Source organism: Ascidia mentula, chromosome 7, assembly GCF_947561715.1.
Source record: "Ascidia mentula chromosome 7, kaAscMent1.1, whole genome shotgun sequence".
NCBI classification, from domain to species: Eukaryota; Metazoa; Chordata; class Ascidiacea; order Phlebobranchia; family Ascidiidae; genus Ascidia; species Ascidia mentula.
The window spans coordinates 11925146-11947013 of record NC_138572.1 but is presented as its reverse complement, the minus strand read 5'-3'; the positions used below and the strand labels follow the sequence as shown (position 1 = coordinate 11947013).

Here is a 21868-nt window from a genome sequence, read left to right as displayed (position 1 = left end):
TAAAGCAAATTTCTGGACAGGAGTATTGCTTATGCCAGCGGTGCACAAACTTGCGGCCGCAGGCGCTATTTTTTGCGGCCGTGCACATTTTTATCAAAATATATGCATTGGCGGCCGTCGTTGCTTCTGAAACTTGTTATTAAAGCGATCTTAAGAGCTTTTATTTATGCCTATTTCCATTTCCGCGTTATGCACATTCGTTCGCTGTAGCGAGTAGTGCAGCCACCGCAACTATTTTAAAAAACAGGCGAGACAAAGCGCAACAATACGGATGTTACCGTCATAAAATATTGATACCAAATCGATTGATAGCATATTGTCACAAAGCTAAACAGTGGAATCACTCAGTCATGTCACTGAAACCCAAAAGGTTGTTAAAAAAAGAGAAAGGGGCGTTTAATCTCAAATGGGTTGTAATATTTTATTCATTTGGGCAAATGCTCTTAATCACAGTCAATTTCAAGAAATTTTAAGCTCGTGTTCTGCTCTTGCGAAAAGAAATAACGTTCAGAATATTATGACTTTAAAAACAAGTATTGTCCTCTGCTCAACGTTGACTTCCTCTCACATCTCTTGCTTCTCTCATGTCAAACAATCTGAACCAAAGTTTGCAAGGAAAAACAACAACAGTTTGTCTCCTGTACAAAAAAGTACAAGATTTCCGGGATATAGGTCTCCTCTTTAAAAGTCACCTAAAGCAGCGCAATTTCTTTGATTTTCCGCAAGTGATAGCGCTGATTGACAGCAAAGAAATAGACGTTGAGAATATTCCAATCGACATCTTTTCTGGCGTTTTCGACGGGCTGTTGGAGGAATTCGCTAACCGTTTTAAAAATTTTGAAAAAATTTCGCAAACAATCAGAATCGTTGCTTGTCAACATCTGGTGGAAACCGAAATTGCACCGTTACGTCTTCAAATGGAGCTGGTTGAGTTAAAAAAAAATGAGCAGCTAGTAAACAAATTTAAAGACGAAGAAGGTTTGCTGGCTACCTGGAAAAGTGCAGTTAAATATCCTAAACTGCTGTCAAGTTGCCCGCGAAATTGTTTACAAATCGCACGAAGCTCCTCTTAATAAAACGGATAGACGCCTGGCTCTGCCTTAATTCGTTTTGCTTCTGTGATGCAGCAATCAATATAACAATGAGTGAAGATAGTATAATTGTAGGGTGTGCTTTTGAAAGATCGTACGTACCGTAGTCATGGCTTCAGCTTCTGAAATGCCGATTCAAACATATTTTCACTCGCTGTGGTGCAATCAAATAGAAACATATCAGTGACAACGCTATTGTTACGTCGCCACTATGTTATGTGATGTATTGATAATTTGACGTCAAACAACGCACCGCTGTTACGTCACAAATACCGTTGTTCCAGTAGAACCCCAGTGCATGCCTGGACTGTTGTTGGCTGAGTTTTGTCCTGGTTAGTTGTTTCCTGCTGTATGAAACTAATATTACGATCTATTTGAATAAGTACAATTTAAGGCAATTTAAATGCAAGTAGTAATCTGCTAATGTTGTTTCCTGCTGTGTGATTGATTGGAAAAAGTTGATATTTTTGTAACTGGTGCAAAAAATTAAGTCTGTGCGACATCTCCTTCAGGGCGACGTACAATTGTTCACTTTGTGACATATTTACCGCCAACGGCTCTAATACGCGCTATGCTTAGCTTAATTTTTTTCTTATATTGCTTTTGGATACCCTTGTGGTTGATCAAAGGCAATTTCAAGCTTGTAATAGTTTTATTTTATTGAATAATCAATGAAGCGTAACACGTATTTCTTCGGTGCTGTTGAGCCTTTCGTCGCCTTTCCTAAGCCTATCGGAGAACCGCGTATGTGCGTGTAGGCGAGAATCTACGTCGGTGCGTATCTTCGGTCAGTGACGTCACAGAGACGTAATTTTTGTGTGACGTCATAACTTGACCCCACCTTTATTGTGACGTAATTTGGCGTTTCCCCGATTTCTGGATCATATGTACGTACGATTCCGCACTAGACCTGAATTGTGCATTTAATTCTACGCATGTTGTGTAGAAACCGCAGCGCCTTCGGAATAAAGTTGACCCGTTCCTTTCAAAGAAGAAGTGTTGTGTGTTAAGAACCATTACAGAAATCCCGTCTGTTGCACTGTCCGGGCGCAACCAGTCGGTTATCACACTAACACCACCTCCGAAAGTCAGACGCATAACTGACGCAAACCTTGTTTGTGTGGTCACAATGGGTGTTGGCATGCGACGGTTAGCGTTGTGCGTCAGTGCTTACGTATGATTTCTATTTTATACTTCGCTAAGGCCGGATCCACACTCACGCTTTGCGCCGGCGGATTCTTTGTTTGTTTCAATGTCCCGAGCGTACGCCCGCACGCCGACTTATAATGAAACAAACAAAGAATCCGCCGGCGCAAAGCGTGAGTGTGGACCCAGTCTAAGCGGGTGAGTTGGGTAATATTTTTTTGTAGTATGATATATTTTTTCTCATTTAGTGAAAAGTTGTTGATAATAAATTCAAAAGGGATAGTTTTGAAAATATTGCTGCAGCTAACATATGATCAACAAGTTTGGTGGTAAAACTGGTGTACGTGTTTTGCAGGCGAGAAGTCTTGGAATGTGTGGATGTGTTTTCATGAAACTTTTTTTTATTGCCAGGTCTCCAAAATAAAATTTGTTTCGTTCCATTCTTGGCTGTTGGATTAATTAGTTAAAAATGTCAAAATTAAAGTGCATATACACTGTGAAAAAGTTGGGTAGTGGCTACCCAAAAGTTTGGGAAGTAATGTGCAGAAACCCATAAAATTTTATTGGGTTGTCACTACCCTAGTTTGTTGGGTAGATTATCGTTTCACCTAAATTGGGTACTAACTATTTTACCCAGTTTAGTTGGGTTCCAATGTGCAGAAACCCCATTTTTTGGGTAGCTGATATTGGGCAAAAACACTTTTTTTTCAATCACACAAAGCATTGCACAGTAATAAAAAACCGAAATGTAATTGGAATGGAAAGAAAAACAGCCACTTGAACAATGAAAGAAACTGCAATAAAAATGAAAGTGGCAAGAATGGAATAGAAAAGAACACTGAAACTTGAACATTATACACTGGTACCATTAGTAAGTGTCACTCACAGAAAATGATAAATATATTGAAGGACGCAAAAAAAAATCACATGAAAACATCAGTTTCACTGAGTACACTTGAACAACGGTGCCAACTCCAGCAGACTATCACAGAGTGTATTTTTCCACATCTAACTTGAACAATATATTTTATTTGACACGTTATTTGCTGCACCTGAAGAAGCGAGATCAATCTCGCGAAAGCTCGTGCTAATAAAGTGGTTTCATAGTCAGTCCCTTACAAAAGCAGTGCACAAGCAAGCAATATATTCATAGATCAGAGACTGACACGGCAGATTGAAGAAATTAACTTAAACAAGTACACTTGCAGAAATTGCATTATTTTTTTGCATGCTGGCTGTGTTCATAATTTAAAGCAGTGCTTCTTAACCTTTTTTGGATCACGAACCCCAAAAACATTCTTTGAAAAGCTATGGACCCCTTTGCAAGAAACACGTTGCAAATGTCGAAATTAGGTTTTAATCAACCTAGCGATGGTCGAAACGCTAGCACGCACGTACAACGGTAGCCTTTCACATATATTACAATGGAAAAATTCATGGGCAGCGAAACCTTATGGACAGAGAAAAATACGTGGAATTTCGGAATAATTGTATTTCGTTTCATGGACCCCTTAATGCATCTTCTCGGACCCCTTGGGGGTTCATGGACCCCAGGTTAAGAACCCCTGATTTAAAGCATAGTGATAAGCCTTTACAGCAACAATACATTGCAAAATGTCATGAACATCTAAAACAGGGGACTGATCAATATTGGTGTTACGTCTGACTGCCAAGGGCAGCGCAACAGCTATCTTGGCTCTCAAGGTATAGGGCTACCATATCTGACCGAGTACAGTGATGACACCTAGGTATTTGGCGAGTTAAAAGATTAAAACCACCGAGTTAGAGTGTTCTCATGTTGGTTTTCCATTGCCTTGTAGTTGGAGATATAATTATTTCTTCCACTGTTGTAGGATCCGGTGTCGTTGTGACATATTCCCTGTGATGAAATCAGACTTGATAACCTTTATGGTTTTCATCGGATCATGTAAACATGATTTGATTTCTAACTTCACAATCATTTGGTTTATGACCAGTCTTTCGACAATATTTGCATGCAAAAACTGGAAAGCGTTTTTAAAAGACCGAATTTAAACGCAATATTAAAAGAACTTGAATTATGGTAAGCCATACATACTAAAATCGTAAAAGTCATTCAATAAGAAGAGCAATGATTTTAAAAGTTTAAATCATTATAAGAACCGCAAACTTGTGTGCGTCAAAACGGTTAGAGGGTGCCACCATTCTGACAGAATAATAAAGCGTACCTCACATACATTAAAGGTACAACATGGATTTAATAAAGCAATTATTTGGGTAATTGGAAATAAACGCTGGAATTGTTAGGGACATACAAACAAACGTCAATCAAATCCTAGTTAGTTATTTGAACTATGAAAGGAGATATTAAAACAACCTCGAAATTTGAAATTATTTTCCAGGACGAGGAGATAAGTTGCGACCGAATAAAAATATGCGCTATTTAAACCATTCTCTGGAAGGTTGGGCAAAGTTGTGGCAAATTTTAAGCAGTCACTCAAAACATAAGTTTTTCCTTTACAAACCGTATCCAACAATTTGGAAGTAGGCGCTCGAAATAGGTTCAAATCACTCTTTAGATATGATCCTGTTTACCCTTTTTCAGCGAAGTTTTGCCGAAATTGGTTTCGATGGTTAAAAAGAAATTCTATTTTGTCATAAATTGGCTCAACTTCGCCCAACCTTCAGAAAAATAGTATTCAGCACATATTTTGTTATAGTCGCAACTTCTCCACGCCCTAATTTTCCTAATCTTGCAGCGACTTTCAGCTCTATGTTGCGCCAACTTAGCTATCTTGCGGCGACTTTAGCTCTACCTTGCCGCAACTTGGATCTATTTTACTGCAAGTCAATTTTTTTCGAAACGGCGCCCCATACAACACTTCCAATTACACAAATAATTGTTCAATAATTATACGTTGTACCTTTGTAGGCATGGTAAATACGCTTTAATATTCTGTCAGAATGAGTATTTTCTCTTTGGAATCTGTTTTTGATTTAGATGGGTAGTTTCATAAATAAATTGTTGTATTATGGTAATTTGTGGATTTTTACTGGCACCTGACTCAATGACCTTTGCAGTTTGATTGGTGCTGTTTCTTGGAGTTGTTTATCCTTTTGCGCAAACAAAATTTTGCGCAACAAAATACTACACGGATTTGGTTAGGGTTGGGATTGATAAAAATGTTTTTAAATTTACGGCAGTATTATTTTTACACATCTAGGTCACTTTAAATAGGTATCACAAACCTGCAGATTGCTGGCAGTGTGGCATATGACAATCCTAACGTTAGAAGGTTTAAGGTTGATTTTACATTTGTTACTTACACCCCTACATTTTTTATTTGAACATTACTATAAACTGTTTAAAACGAAATACTTCGCAGTGTTATACCATGATCATTTGCATCTATAGGTCATCTGCATATAACGAAGCCCACACCACCATTCTGCCATCTTGACACTATGAAAATTATATTATTTAAAGACATTTGCAATTTACAACATTTGGTTTTCTGCAGATGTACATTAATTTAAATTGTTATCTTGGATTTTGTAATAGTTAAAATGTCTGCTATGGATGAAAGTCCCTCTGTACCACAGCCTTCAAACAAGGATCTTGATGAATGGATAGAACAACTATTTGAATGTAGACAACTAAGCGAAAGTCAAGTGAAAACTATTTGTGACAAAGTATGTATAAACATTGATTTATATAAGTGTATAAAAATTTGAAATAAGATAATCGTTCGAAAATCAACAACACTTCCAAAACAACACAAAAACTTGCATTTTATAGAATAGTTAAAAGGCTTTCACTGATCTTTTAGACTCGTTTACCTTTATTGGGCTTAGTTTAATATTTTGTTTTGTGTGCTTTCCACCTAAAAAAACATCAATGGGACTTGTGTTGCAGTATTTAATTATATTTTCTCCATGATTTGTTTCTGTAAAAATTAACAGAAGTTGTAGGAATTAATTTTTTTGTCCACAGTTTTCTGTAAGAAATCTAATTTGTTTTGTTTAATGTTCTAATAGAAACTTGAAAAAACATGACATGCACAGTTTACGAACCTCTGTGGGCAGTTTTCTGCTTTTTCATGCCATTGAAAAAGTTGCGCAATTTTGTGTGTGGGCAAAATGCCTTTAAAACTTAGATATAAGATTTTTTGTATTGTTGTGGTAATTTATCATCCAAGTATGAAAATTATAAAAAACAGTAATGCAAAAATGAAGCATTTTAATTAAACCTACACATAATTGTGGGTTAGACAGAGGCATGATATATATAAAAATAAAATGTCTATCTGAAATCATATTTGTATTGAATCCCTTGTCAAATACCTTTGTCAGATTTTGTAGTATTTACATGAAGGTAGGTGCAAACACTACATTTGCATATAGTGCTATTCTTGCTGCCAGGCATAGTAATTAATAGGAATTGCTTTTCTGTCACTTAAGTTATGAAAGTGTTTATATTGTACCCAACGTTTATCCCGCCACATTTGCATTTTTGAAAAAGTGAAATATCCCTAAATTATTTAGTAATCTTGGATACACAGAATGTCTGAAATAATATCAACACTGAAAAAATTGTGTGTTTCCCATTAGAAAACTACTGAAACATTATATGTGATAATGTTGTTTTGCAGGCGAGAGAAATTTTGCAACGTGAATCAAATGTTCAGGAAGTGAAATGTCCAGTGACTGTGTGTGGGGATGTTCATGGACAGTTTCATGACCTCATGGAGTTGTTCAGAATTGGAGGAAAATCACCAGATACCAATTACTTGTTTATGGGAGATTATGTGGATCGTGGATATTATTCCGTTGAGACTGTATCACTTTTGGTCGCATTGAAGGTAACTGTTTCAAAATTTTGTAAACAATTTGCATGGCATACATGTCAAAAGTATCATGTCAAGTCAAGGGTAATGGAGAAAAAAATGCTAATGCAATGTTTAAAGAAGTGCTTCTCAACCTTTTGCAGTTCGCGACCCACTTTTAATGCAAGTTTTGTTGTACAACCCACAATGGGATATGACCAAATAGTTTGTTGCTAACGCTGCCAGGCATACTATTTAGTAATTAAAAGCTCTTCTGGCAAAAGAAAAACTTGTTTGTTCGACGTTTCGGTTGTTATACAACAAACCTTCATCAGGATAATGAAGCAAAAACGCCCACCACGGCGATAAATAGTCACGCGCGCATAAAGCAAAAAAAGGCGAAAGAAACAATAAAGCTATTTAGTAATTAAAAGCTCTTCTGGCAAAAGAAAAACTTGTTTGTTCGACGTTTCGGTTGTTATACAACAAGCCTTCATCAGGATAATGAAGCAAAAACGCCCACACGGCGATAAATAGTCACGCGCGCATAAAACAAAAAGGCAAGGATATGACCAAACATTGTTGCATAAATGTTACGAAATAATGATGTCATAATTTTCGTGATCGAATAGAAAACTGTAACATTTAGAAATGCTTCGCGACCCACCTGAAATAGTTTCACGACCCACCAAAGAGTTTAAATTGTGGTTTCAAAAATAAAAATTTGGACTCAAATAATTTGGGATTCGAATCCAAATTTAAATTTACTGAGTGTTGTACATTTAAAGTGCATGCAGTTGAATTAAAACATAGGTGTATACTTGTTATAGCCCTGTGTTTAGGTCAACCCAAATCACAATAGATTAGCGAATACCAGGAAATTTTTTATATTCATTTGAACCAAAAAATACCCAATTTTTGCGGATTAATATTTATTGCTTTATATTGGTTGTATCAACTTGTGTGATACAACGACAATTTTTTATGATTTTTTGCACTATCTATAACTGTAGCACATCCCTACTAACACCATGACAATAACAATATTTCACTTATAATAAAATGCCCCTTGTTATTATAGTTATGTTGGTTGCAACAAAGATTAAACTGATACATAGTAAGGGTATCGTTAGAACCAACAGAATAGTTTGTTAGTTTGTTTCTGGAAGTTTATCGCATAGTCTTTGCAAACAAATAAATATATATCTTATCATTTTGTCGTCATCGTATGTCAAGTAGCATACTTGCGCATGTGATGCAGGCCAACCAAGCCATTGGTGATGTCAAACTTTACACATGAATATATTCGGGTTCATGTGAATCACAATTCTTTTTCATTAAAGTTTGCCCGAAGCTGAATCTTTGTCAATTTGGCACAACTTGTAAATCTTTTTACAATGATGGAATCTATTGGTTGCAATCAAAAGTTAATTTAATTTTGAAGGGTTTGCTTGTGTCAAAAATATAAACAAACCAATGACAACCTACAAACTAGTGGGTTCTCATGAAGCATTGTGTATTGGGCTGAAGTGACAAACTCACAACTTATTAAAAATATATGTTATTGATTTATAAATTACATCACTAAACTACTGAAGGCCTAAAGCACAACAAAAATGGGTGATGGCATTTTATCCAAAATTGTCTTGGTATCACACTTTTGAAACCTCGACAATTTAAAGAATTAAATGTTTGGTGTTACTGTGTATTTTTGCAAAAGGTAAATTTACTTGAAAGCCAATGTTACTTTCCTAGGTAAGGTTCCAACACAGAATTACTATACTTCGTGGAAATCATGAGTCACGCCAGATTACACAAGTTTATGGATTTTATGATGAATGTCTTCGTAAATATGGAAATGCAAGTGTGTGGAAATATTTTACCGATTTATTTGATTACCTGCCATTAACTGCACTGGTGGACAGTCAGGTAGATGTTTGTGTAAAGTTTTGTACTGCAATTTATATGAAACTATATATATACTGTGTGTTAGATTTTTTGCTTACATGGTGGTCTTTCTCCATCCATTGATACACTGGATCATATCAGAGCATTGGACAGACTACAGGAGGTTCCACATGAGGTGTGGTGTATGTTTGTTTGTTAATAAAGCTCAATACACATGCAGTTTACTTTTCGCAATGTGTTGTAAAAGAGAAATTTGATAATAGAGTAATTATTGTTGTTGTAGGGTCCAATGTGTGATTTACTATGGTCCGATCCTGATGACCGGGGCGGTTGGGGTATTTCCCCACGTGGTGCTGGTTACACCTTCGGCCAAGACATATCTGAAACCTTCAACCACCACAACAGTCTTACTCTTATATCTCGGGCGCATCAACTTGTAATGGAGGTATGGGGCCAAAAATAATTATCGCAGAAATTAATAAAGACATACAGTCTTATAAAAACGAAGGTATTTTGTTTAAACGTAAATGTTTTAACCTTAACTTGGACAATTTCATGTTATGCAGTTTATCACAAGTTGTTTGAAAATTAAAATATAAAATCTAGTATTTTAAGGACATATACTGTTGGAAAACCTGTATGGTTATTTTGCTTGCCTAAAATGCATTTCAGATTGGCTTCAAACCACCCACTTCACGCATAAACTGTTTAGATTGTTCATCAACTCAAATACTGGTCTTATTTCTCACCAGTCTATAATTACTTTGTGATTCCTTTCTGCTTGATGTAATATGCCATGGAATGAAAATTACCAACCAAGGATTTTATGACTCCAAAGATACAAATAGGCAGTCTGCACCAAAATTAAGTCATAAAATCTTACAGCCAAGATCTTTTATTAAGCAGGCCCAAAATTACCAAGTCCCGAAAAGGTTACATTATTTTTTGTTAAAATTTAATACAAACATAGTAAGTGACTTGCCACAGCTTGGTTTAAATACAAAATTTGTTTTCTATCTTCTAATTGACAGGCATTTTATCCCTTATTTAATTGTTTTTTAGTCTTTGATTTGATTGTTACATAACAAAGCCTTTTTATTATTTTACAGGGGTACAATTGGTGCCATGAAAGAAATGTAGTAACAATTTTTAGTGCCCCCAACTACTGTTACCGATGTGGAAACCAAGCTGCATTAATGGAACTTGATGATACTCTTAGATATTCCTTGTAAGTTGTACATTTAGTTTGTAAACTTTACTATATATATTTCTACTGAAATCTGCCTAATAAGTGAAACATAATGTATCATGGGTGCATAATGTATCATTTTTATAACAATAGTCAAACCCAAGCCATTGCCCTAAAAATATACACTGTGGTCTTTTTATGCTTCATTGCTCCCAATTCTAGGACCTGTGGTCCCTTGCACACAAACCAAACTAATGACATAAACCAGTCAAACAAAACCATTTTTAATGAATTTTATTTAATACAATCATCGCTCACTGTGCTCATTGCCATAGGACATCATTGCGAAACCCTAATATACACCATTTAGTTTAAACAGGTAAATTTGTAGCTGTATTTTTTGCATAAAAAAATGATGTATGAAACAATCGCTCCCTCTCTAAATGTATAGGGTTGTCATGGTTTCCTGAGAAACCTACACTAACCCTAAATCTGCCAATCCTATATATTTATAGAAACCAAAGAAAAATAAAATAATTCTAAAGACTTTTTTTTCATGTAAAACCAACAGTTGACGTTTGTGATGTATTTTGTAATTATGCAGCCTTCAGTTTGATCCAGCACCTCGGCGTGGTGAACCTCATGTTACAAGACGCACTCCAGATTATTTCCTATGAGTTGTTCCTCACTTTTATCAACGATTTTTGTATGAAACACTCATTAATCAGCTGCTCACCACTTTGTCCCTTGAGAAGTGTTTTATATTTGAGAAATTTGGTTGTTTTACAGTTAAACCATATTAAAACAGGTTCATTGTTGTAGTATTTGGGAGCAAACGTTATAGAAAACATTGTTTGATTTACTGTTTGTAAGAAGTTCACCTGTCAGTGTCAATAAAATCATTTCGTAGTCCATGAGATGGTTTGTTTCTTGTTGATGTGATTTTCTGACCTGGAAAACCTGGAAAGATTTGATACAAGGTTCCGAGTGAAGAAAGTGAATGTGGGCATTTGTCCACACTTTCTTAAAAACTAAAAATTACCTTTAGAAAAATTAAAAATTACTGATGATTTTCGGTCCATATAAGTATTGTCATAACTTCACCCAAAATCCATGCCCCTTCACGATTTGTATGGGTAGGGTTTAAACCAGGTGTAGTTCAAAGTACAGTAATTGTTGGTTGATTGTACATCCAACTACGTATTCCTGGATGGGCCAATGATGATTTTGACTAACGTTCAGTATAATGGCATGGACACCGATAACACCATAAAGGTTATATCAAGTCCGTATTAACGTTTAGTAATACGGACTTGATATAACCTTTATCGTCGGTGTCCATGCTATTTTAGGTTTAACATTTATTGCTTATGTGCATTTGTATCTTCGCGTGTAAAAGGATTAGATTTGTTACTTGCGACATCATGGCAGAAAATCGTAAAAAGACAAAAATTTTTTGGTTTTAGACCGGATTTATGATCGATTTTTGACAACGCAGTAATATGAAAAGCATGACGATGTCGTATCGCGATCATGAGGTCTTGCAGTCTTGGCAGCCCAGGTAATGCAGGCTAGCTGGGTCAGCCCCTTTTTTCTGACAAAGTCGGAGCAAGATTTGAAAAATCAAGCTCACGGTGAGGTTTGAACTCGCGACCCTGAGCTAACCAGGCCCAACGCTGAGGCAGGAGCTCAGTGAATTCACAGAGTGGCCAAGGTACACTGTTGCGCAAGCGCACAAATCGCCAGGAAAAAGTGGCTGATACAGCTGGGCATTTTTGACAATGCATATTGATATCTGTTCCCAAAATTGTGGGTTATTTTTCATTTTATCGTGTAGCCTAGCTATAGGCTGCGACTAATGGCGACTGAAATTTCTGTCGACTACCGTCTCTATATTGGTCACCTGTCAATTAGCAAAACTAATTTTCCGAACTGATTCACAAAAAAACTTTCAAAGTTTTAAAGAACTAAAATTACGTAACAGCACAGATTTTTTAAAATAGTGAAGGAAGGTATATATCGTCAAATGCACTATCCAATTGTAGGGGAGACAAGGGTAGGCCTATAGCTAGGACGTTTTTTCGAAAATGGCTCATATATTTTGTAAATTGTGCACCACATCCCTAAATTTTATTTTGTTGTTAGTAGTAAAAGCATTAGCCTACCCAGAAAACAGATGGTTTTTCGTTCGTTTCAACACAACAAAAAATTCCTAGAAATAATAAAAAGCTCGTTTTTGAACAGGTCTCGAATGTTCGAAGTCATATACTACTGGGCCAACACTATTGCTATAGAGATAGCTTGGACACTCAGGTTTATCAGACGTTTTTAATTATTTCATAAAACCGAAATTAAAGTTGGTGCATTGGGGCATTAATTAGCGTATGAAATATCTTATGAAATATAGAAAAATATGAAATAACGTATAAAAAATAAACTTTCTTCGATCGTGGTGCTTGCCGTTTGGATTCAACGCGTACAGAATTTTCCAATGTTTGGGTGGTTCGTGTAGCCTACTTTTCAATGCAGCACGGTTATCATGGATTTGCGGTTCAACCAATGAAATTTAAACTGTGGATTCTTTTCACCGCCACAATTCGATAATTTTACCCAACCACTGTTTGTTTTCCTCAATGACTAAAAAAGTAATTTTTTCTCGCCATTTTTTTGCTATGATATCCCAAGTATGATAAACCCGTACTGTCCGAGGTATCCACCGGCTCCCATATAGAGATTGAATTAAAATAGAATTTGTCCAAAGATTATAATGGTGAAGACTTTTTTATTGGCGGTTGAAAAATATCGCATTGCTCTTGGTGTTCAAAGGTACTTACGCTTTTCACCTGTTTTTGAACAAAACCGTTTCTTTCAATACATGTTTTGCTTAGGATCAAAATAAAAGAAATAAAATATTTCAGACAGTATAGGCTTCCAAACTTCTGTGATATTTGAATTTGCTCAATATAACATGTTGGTCTCGTATACATAATTATGATCAGAAAACTAAACAAATCGACAACTTGTGAAGTTTTCGGGGGACCATGAGTTTTTACAAAGCAGAGATACTGTTTCTACAAATATTTCTATGAAACGCATAAAAGGTAAAGTCCCTTATAGAGTTATTTGGTTGTCTTGGCAACAATAAGCTACTGCTGCATGGATTCACCAGCAGCAGCTTTTTTGTCTTCGGCGTTTCTTTGCCTAGTTGTGGCTTTTAAAAAGAAACAACACAACAAATTAGTTTTAAAACAAGGAGTTTGTGAAAAGGAAAGATACCAGCTTTTTTCAGCATTGTTTGTTGGGAGTCTTAATGTCGTTTCATTTATTAAGTTTCAAAAAGGTAAATCTGGACTTAGTGAAGTTTGAGGACTAGAGTTTACTTTTTTCCCTTTTTAAGCTATACACACACAGGGTACAAATTGTTGCTTGGGTGCAATATTAGCTGTAAGAATTTATGATAAGTTTGGGCTAAACTTTGTGCCAACAATAGTAGCATATATTATTTAGGCTACTTGTGAGTGAATATGTCAAAAATGAACAAAACATTCTTCCACTACAGTCTTAACAAACCCTGACACCCCAATAATAAATATTTCTGATATTTTTCTTGAAATAAAAAAAACTGATATGATTAGTACAAGCATTAGTGATGAACACAGGTTGTGTTTGAATTGTCCACATACCATGTCCAGCATTCTAGCTTTGGTATTGATATTAAAAGTTTTTTATAATCCTTCATAGAATTTAGGACTCCTTAATAACCTTGAACATTTGGTGAAAAAATGTCGTTGACACCTGACAAAGGTGGTGAGGTAGAAGAACAAACTCAAACGAGTGCTGCTCACAGTCCAGCAGTTGATATTGCGGAAACCCAAGAAATAAGTAAAAGCATCAAAATGGAGGTTGAAAATGTTCAGGAAGAATCTGCAACTGTTGAACACGCATCCCATCCAGTAGATGCAGCAGAAGCACATTCCAAACCTGGTTTGTTTATCTTTATTAAGCAGTCATATATTTAAATTGTTATGTTTGTGTTCCCCCAAAGCATATATTATTTTTGTTAATGTTATTCTAACCTCAAATTATACCTCAAGAATTTGATACAACAACAGACAAGGAAAGTCTGATTTTGAATCAAGAAGAAAACCAAGAAAAAAGTACAGAAGATGACAAGCAAACTGACCAAACTGATGCAGGTAGCAACAGCATACATGTAGCTATGTTTCTGTTTCCTGCATAAAAATATGGAACTGTAATCCAATTCCAACAAAATCCAATGAATTTATAAGAAGCAAATGTCAAACATGGTCCTTTATCTTTGTTATATGGCAAACACATGTTGCCAAGTTGAAATATATATGTTCCAGTAAAGCTCATGGTGTATTATTTTACCAAAACTTAAATGGTACTTTAAGAACATGAGAACACAAATGATCTACCAAATACCACACTGACTCAAGATGAAAGCAAAGAAATAAATCCAGGAGATGGAAAGCCAACTGACCAGACTGAAACAGGTATTTTTGCAGGAGTATTTTGCCGTTTTTTTGTGGCACTTTACCCTATAGTCTTTATTTTATTTATTGCTGGATCAAAAGTTAAGTATTAAATTTGACTAATTATTGGTATAGTCATAAACGAAAACAACCCTTACGGCAAAATAACATTTATGACAGGCTCCAAACACTTTTAAATGGATTTTGCAACCTATGGTGATTAATGCATGGAGTTTAGTTCCAAAATAAACACTTAATGAAAATGCTAATGTATTATTGATGTCCAAACTTGCACTGACTTATATCTTTACATTTAATGTTATCATTAACAAAACAATAAAATTATACTGGTTTGCACAATTCAAGCATTATCTATACCTTAGAGATCTGTTACTATTAAAAGCAAAGTGCAGAATTTCCTACATAACACTATTTGTAATGCAATCATTCATTTTTAGGCAAACACAATCTAAATAATATATTTTTATTAAGAACCCAGTACAGAAACAATAGATGTATCTGCTCCACCTCTTCAAAAAGAGGATAGTGAACTGCAGTCACCAGAAAATGCTGTACAAAAGACCCCTGAAAAAAACAGAGCAAGTGGTGTGTAATATGTTGAATATTGTAAAGGCATTTCTAGCTCAATGTATGTTGTTGATGTACTGTATGCCAAAACAGCAAAATGAACTTGAGACATTACGTTTTCCACTCAATCAATGTTGTATTTTGTAGAAGATGAAGATAAAAAAGAAGACGAAAAAGAGATTTTAAAGGAGGATACAAAGCTGATTTCAGGTAAAATTTCTTTTGCTAACTAACATTAGTGTATAAACAAATATAACAATAAATATTGAAAAATTTTTTAGAACAAGAAAAAGGAGATCAATCGACTGTTTCAAATAAAACGTTGCATAACGATGGTGCAGATAAAATAGATGATAAAAATGCTCAAACTCCTGTACCACTTCCTTCAGGTGGAGCAAATACTGTAAGTTAAGTGTACCGAGAGTTTTTCTAATGAACCAACAAAGATTCAGTTCTTTGATATGAATTTTGACCTTATTTATTGAATTGTAAAATAGTAAAGTGGCAAAAAAACAGGCTTCCAAAGCTACAGAATTGTAGATTGGTACAAACACATTTGTTAGTTTCAATATGCGAACATTAATTTAAAATTGTTTTTAAATTAGAATCAAGGTGGCATGGAAGCTTTGGAAGAAGAATCCCATCTACCAAACATTGAGCAAATGCATACTCCAAACACAACAACTCTAACAGAAAGACAATTAAATACTCCTACACATCCACCACCTGTTCATTCAGAGGATACCCACCCTATAAATTTAAAATGGGGATTTGGAATCAACTACAACATTCCTGCAATAAATCTGAGTGATGAAAACAGAACAACAATTGCTTATGCGGTTGCACATGTTGCAGTCTTGTATGATTACATTGGCAACACACAAAAAATTTTGCAAGGCCATGTATGTTAAGTATTTGGAGTGTTTCTTATTATATTGAAATTTGTATGATAATATAAAAAATACTGAGAAGTTTTGCTTTGCTCACAAACACATTTTTAGGGTAATTCCTTGTCCTGCATGGCATGTAGTCATGATAAACGATGGTTAACAACAGCTGATAAGGGGCCTGGCAGTTGTGTCATAGTTTGGGACTCAATAACATGGTAAGTGTGACAAAGATGTTTCAATATACCCATCAATACTTGGATAAAGTCCGAAATTTGTAACAATGGTTCAGCACACTTCTACATTTGGAAAGAAATGTCACAAGATTTTTGTTGTGTTACAGTGTACCAGTCCAAACCATTTTTGACTCTGAAAATGGTGTTGGTTTTTCTGCACTAGCGATTTCACCAGATGGCAAATATATTATCACGATCAGTGCAGATACATCTCAAGTGGTGAGAGATATTTTTTGTGCACTTCAAAGTATAGAAAACCTTGAGGGAGGCATGGAGAAATGAAACTTTATAATCAGCCCCAAATATTTTTTGCTAAATTTAGATTATATGAAATACAATAATTAGCTTGCATATTTGTTTTACATGTCTAAAACAGAGAAAAACTTTTACTACAAGACGGCTCATCTGGAAAAAGTGTAAAACATTTATTTAAAAGTGGTGATAATAGTTTTATGAACATAGCATTATAATGAGTATCTTTAAATGGGTGAACCATTACATCGCCATATCGAAGTATCTTGCTTGCATACAATTATTCACTAACTCCGAGTTGTTAACATCATGACTTATAATAGTTGTATATTTAGGTGTGCTCTGTGTTGACAGGTAAATCTGTGGGACTGGACCACATCATCTGATACTCCTTTGCATCAACTAATAATTAACCCAGCACATGGAATTCAAAATAAAGTCAACTTCCACCCTGGTAACAACATGAAGTTTGTTTCCAACAGTGAAAGTCAAGTCCTGTTTTACACATGGGTAAACATTATTTAATATACTTGCATCTGGTGTTTTAACTTCAGTGTGCTTTGCAGGAATTTGATGGACTTAAATTTGATGCACCATTTTTGTCTGACTCAATTTTTAACAGACCTGTAGGTCTTTATAGTGAGTCAATATTTCAGGTAAGGTTACTTATTTGTTACCCTTTTTTCTTTCATCTCTTTTGTATTTAACTAATATAGTTTATCTAAATTTGCAGGGAGGCAAATGCAATCGGGCATTGTCTGCCACAAGCATTGGAAATATTGTTGTTTGGATACCAGCATATTCACGAAAACAGCAAGGCAAGTATTTTAATATCAACTTGGTTCTATCACTTTTGGAGTTGTTTTCTGTACAATATTTGTGCATGCTAAACATATACTGTGTTGTGTTTAAATGGAAATGTTATGCTTGTGAAGGAAGTTTATTTGGCAGAAGTTTAACTCTGGCATTTTATTCCTATCAGAAAATGGAGCTCAGGATAAGTATCGACCTCTCAAATTACTAAGAATAAAGGAGAAAGGAATTAGTTCCCTTACTCAAATTGATGGAATGATAGTTTCAGGAGACGTCACTGGACATATTAGATTTTTTGATGAACATTTGAATTTACTGTTTTGGTGTCAAGGTTCAAATCTTGGGCCTGTTAATGGAATATCTTTCAGTTACAATCGGGATGATTCTGATGGGTAATGTAGTCAAGCACATGTTTGTGAAAAAATGTTGAATGGATTTTAATTTAGGCTAAACAACCACATGTCAGCTGATGCAACTATTAAGGGAAGTGATTTCAATGTGTGCGACTTCATTGTATCAACAAAATCTGCAGAAGTTGTAAATGTGGAAAACAATGGGACAAAAACACGCCATCTGCTGACAGAACATAATGGAGCAATTCATGCTATTTCAACTTCACCAACAAAGTTAGTTTCTTGCTGTGCTGGTTAGAAACTGGCAACATTGCCATGTTAGTGTGGTGATCGAACGCAACACTTACAGAAGTCTTTATTACTGAGTTTCATAGTTGAAGCAAATTTTGTTTTGTAAAAAATCTTATTTTTAGGAGTTGGGTGTGTGTTGGTAGTCATGCAGGTCTGTTAAAATTGTGGAACTATGATACAAAGTAAGTGTTTTTAGCATAAAATTTTGACTCAATTAAGGTTAGAATTAAAAAAAGGAGTACAACCTATTTAAACTTTTCATTTTACAGAAAACCTTTTTTTTCAGAAAAGTTATTGCTACAAGGTTGTTTAAAAACAAGGAAAAAATTCAAGCCCTGGCATTTAATCATAATGGATTGCAGATAGGTAAGTGACTATTCAATTCCATTTAAATTATTTTTGTCAAATGATGAGGGTTGTGTTTTACATTATTTGTGCCTTATTTACCACAACTGTATCTGTAGCCATTGGTCTTTCTTCTGGGGCTGTCCATATTGTTGATGCAACTTCTCTCAATGATGAAACAAAATTTCACTATGCAAAAAAATCAGTAACTCTTTGCAAGTTTTCTCATGATTCAAAGTATTTTGCCACTGCTGTAAGTAATAATAGCGTGTTGTAATGGTGATAATAAAGCACTAAGCCAGTGGTTTACTTTAGGCCATAGTTAACATTGTTGTATTTTAGGATGCAGAATACACAACAAGTGTGTTTATATATTCTTTGGATTTGGGTTGGATGTACCTTGGTAGATACTGTGCACATTATGAGCCTATACTGGATTTGATATTTGGTGTTGATCTTGACATCAACAAACAAAGGCTTTTGACAATTGGAAAGGACAGAGTTCTGGTAAGTTATGACCTTTTTACACATATTCCTGAAGTTTCGCAAATCCCTGTGATTGAAACCAACAATCCTAATTATGATATATAATCAACTTCACTTACATGTTTCAGGTGGAGTATGACCTAGAATCAAGCAACACAGATGATCTTAAACTTCTGCAATACAACAGAATAGAACAATCAGCAATTCCCCTGTGCATGGATTGGTATCCATCAATTACAAAAGAAAATTTTTTGGTGGTTGCTAACGATGAATACAAAATGAAGTTACTTAACACAACCACAAAAATGTGCAGAAAAACATTTCTTGGGCCAACATTTGGATCTCCTGTAAAGAAGTAATACTTATTATGATAAACTAAATGAAGAGTAATAAATAGTTTCTTTTCCAATTTTCTGTATTCAAAGAAAAAGACTAAGTTTCAAATAAAAATATAATTTGTTGATGAGTTTTAAAATAAAACTAAATTATTTTAGAATTCTGGTGGTTCCTGGTAATTCAACCTCCACACACATGTTGGCTTATGCCACTGAAAATATGGTTGGATTGCAATTGCTTCCTCTTGATGGAAACCCGCACAGATCTGTTGCTTTAATTGCACACCCACAAGGAGTTTCACAGATTGCATGTAGCCATGATGGCAGTCATATCTTCACATGTGGTGGCACTGATGCATCAGTACATATGTGGTCTATAAACATCAAGTTAGTACAATTTTCTGTTTGCACATAAAATGATTCTCTGGTTTGGAAGAAAGAAATGTGAATTTTGCGAATAATTAAACTTGTTTCTATTTGTGCCACAGACTGCGAGCTCGATAATTCTGATGCAAGTTTTGCTTTTTTTATTGTGTAATGTTTATATGTACAGTCGTTTTTTATGCAAAATAAAAATGATTATATATGTGCCTTAACTTTTTACACCAACTTTTACTACTTAAATAATAAAACTGCTCCATTTAGATCAATGCTGGCAGTTGAAGCTCTTGGAGGATCATCCCTTGATCCATATTATGGTTTGATTGAAGGTGGAAAAGAAGGTGAAATGTTCTCTGAACTTGAAAATTACTTCTATTATGCCCAACTACAAAGCCAAGGCATGGTGACAACAGAAGAGCGAGAAGTATCAAATAAAGTTCAGCTTGACCAAGTTCCATCGTTAATGCGAGCATTAGGGTTTTACCCTTCAGAACAACAGGTATATGTGCTTTTTCATTTGTATCATTATTTGAAAAAAGTTGTGTTACATAACAATAAAACTTCTTTCTATGCTATATTAAGATTGAAGATATCACAAATGAGGTGAAGTTCAGCAAGTTTGTTGAAACTGGTGAACACGTTGAGGAAATTGATTTAGCAGATTTTATAAAATGTAAGGGTTCTAGATTAGTTGATGCAACTGAAATTTCTTGCTCAAATAGTTCGTCATAATTACAATACCTGTAGGCATATAAATATATTCAATGAGTGTCAGTTTTATGAAGCTTATATATGTATAATTGCACCCACACTGATCTGAGCTATTTTGTAGATAGATTGTGAAAGGTGGTATTACTCATTAAACTCGTTTTACACAATTACTTGATACATCAATAAAATAACAATATTTAAACATATCATGAAAATTCTGGTTTGTGTTGTATGCACTGTTCGGTAGATTCAATTTTACCCCTACAACATTTCTTTGTTTTGCAGTGTATGTAAATCACAGACCAGCATTTGGGTTGTCACATGCTCAGATAGAAAAAGCATTTAAATCAATCTGTGGTGAAAACCAAAATGAAATTGATCTTCAATCTCTTTCAGAAATCTTACTTAAAAAAGGTAAAGTGAAAATGACACACATATTTTGTTGATGAAAAACCCAACTATGATTATGTTTTAGGTGAACATATGACAGAAAATGAACTGTCTGAACATCTGTTGACATTGGCTGGATACAATGAAGAGGGTGGACACAAAGAAGGAAAAGAAATTGACCCTAGCAAAGTTAATATCCTCTGTGACATATTGTCCGGTCCTTTATCTTGTAACCAGTTTACAAAGGATCTACTTGGTTTGTTTTTATATGACAAGTAGATGCACATTTTACTGCTTTATATAAATTATTGTCTTTTAACATAAATACAAATGCTGTGGTTTGTTTAAATACATTTGCTTGTAAACCTCAACCTGTGCCGACAAAGAAAAGAAGCAGTTACTGGGATTAATAAACATGGAATTGGAGTGACTAAATGTATGATATCTAAATTTACAAAAAAGGCAATGCAATAACTATAGGTCCTATACGGCAATTGTTTTACAGAAATCTTGTTTTTCACATTCTTTACAATATTCCTTGGTGCTATAAACCATAGGGATGTTAGTTGACAAAAAAAATCGCCAGTTAACAAAACTTTGAACGCGGGTTACTCGGCCACCTTTCGAGCATGATTTGTTTACACGTAAAAGTTCATAGGCTGACCTTTTTAACGATATCAAAATTATGAGTAAACACAGGAAACTTCCGCTGCAGCCTACGAGCCGAATCCACCTAAACCCCGAATAAAATCAAACTTTAACCAATTCGGCCAGGGATGCTAAGCGGAAATCAACGATAACTCACTCCATAACCGATTATGAATATGTTTTTTTTTCTCATAATTTTAATATCCTTAGAAAGGTTAGTCTATGAACTTTCACGTGTAAAAAAATCATGCTGCTACCTAATAGGGCGGCCGAGTAACCCGCAAGTTTTGTTAACTGGCAATTTTTTTTGTCCACTAACATCCCGCTGGTGTGATATAATTATGTAGAGGAGAGATGGGTCCTGCATAAAACCACAATATAGGTTGTAAATAATCCATTTTTCTGCAAAATCCAATTGCATTTCTTGTTGCGCTTTTACCCAAAATAATGACCGAGACCATGCACAAACCGGTTTTACGGTTTTACGCAAACTTACCACCGATAGACGTACAAGAGC

General features: G+C 35.0%; 2 protein-coding genes across 2 annotated transcripts; both read left to right on the top strand.

Moving 5' to 3' along the window:
• Positions 1-5741: 5741 nt before the first annotated feature.
• Positions 5742-11049, top strand: LOC145909133 (serine/threonine-protein phosphatase 2A catalytic subunit beta isoform-like). Its single transcript, XM_082996447.1, has 7 exons — positions 5742-5909; positions 6869-7078; positions 8798-8971; positions 9036-9125; positions 9234-9395; positions 10060-10178; positions 10744-11049. The coding sequence occupies exons 1-7, from the start codon at positions 5784-5786 to the stop codon at positions 10814-10816; spliced, it is 954 nt and encodes a 317-aa protein (XP_082852573.1). The 5' UTR covers positions 5742-5783; the 3' UTR covers positions 10817-11049.
• Positions 11050-13884: 2835 nt separating this feature from the next.
• On the top strand, positions 13885-21069 carry LOC145908130 (cilia- and flagella-associated protein 251-like). Its single transcript, XM_082995324.1, has 24 exons — positions 13885-14123; positions 14234-14335; positions 14555-14656; positions 15128-15241; positions 15371-15433; positions 15505-15626; positions 15829-16125; positions 16225-16328; positions 16454-16565; positions 16953-17108; positions 17165-17254; positions 17332-17416; positions 17581-17803; positions 17858-18037; positions 18178-18237; positions 18342-18421; positions 18520-18653; positions 18743-18907; positions 19015-19241; positions 19381-19608; positions 19867-20101; positions 20185-20275; positions 20599-20727; positions 20789-21069. The coding sequence occupies exons 1-24, from the start codon at positions 13922-13924 to the stop codon at positions 20980-20982; spliced, it is 3495 nt and encodes a 1164-aa protein (XP_082851450.1). The 5' UTR covers positions 13885-13921; the 3' UTR covers positions 20983-21069.
• Positions 21070-21868: the final 799 nt, after the last annotated feature.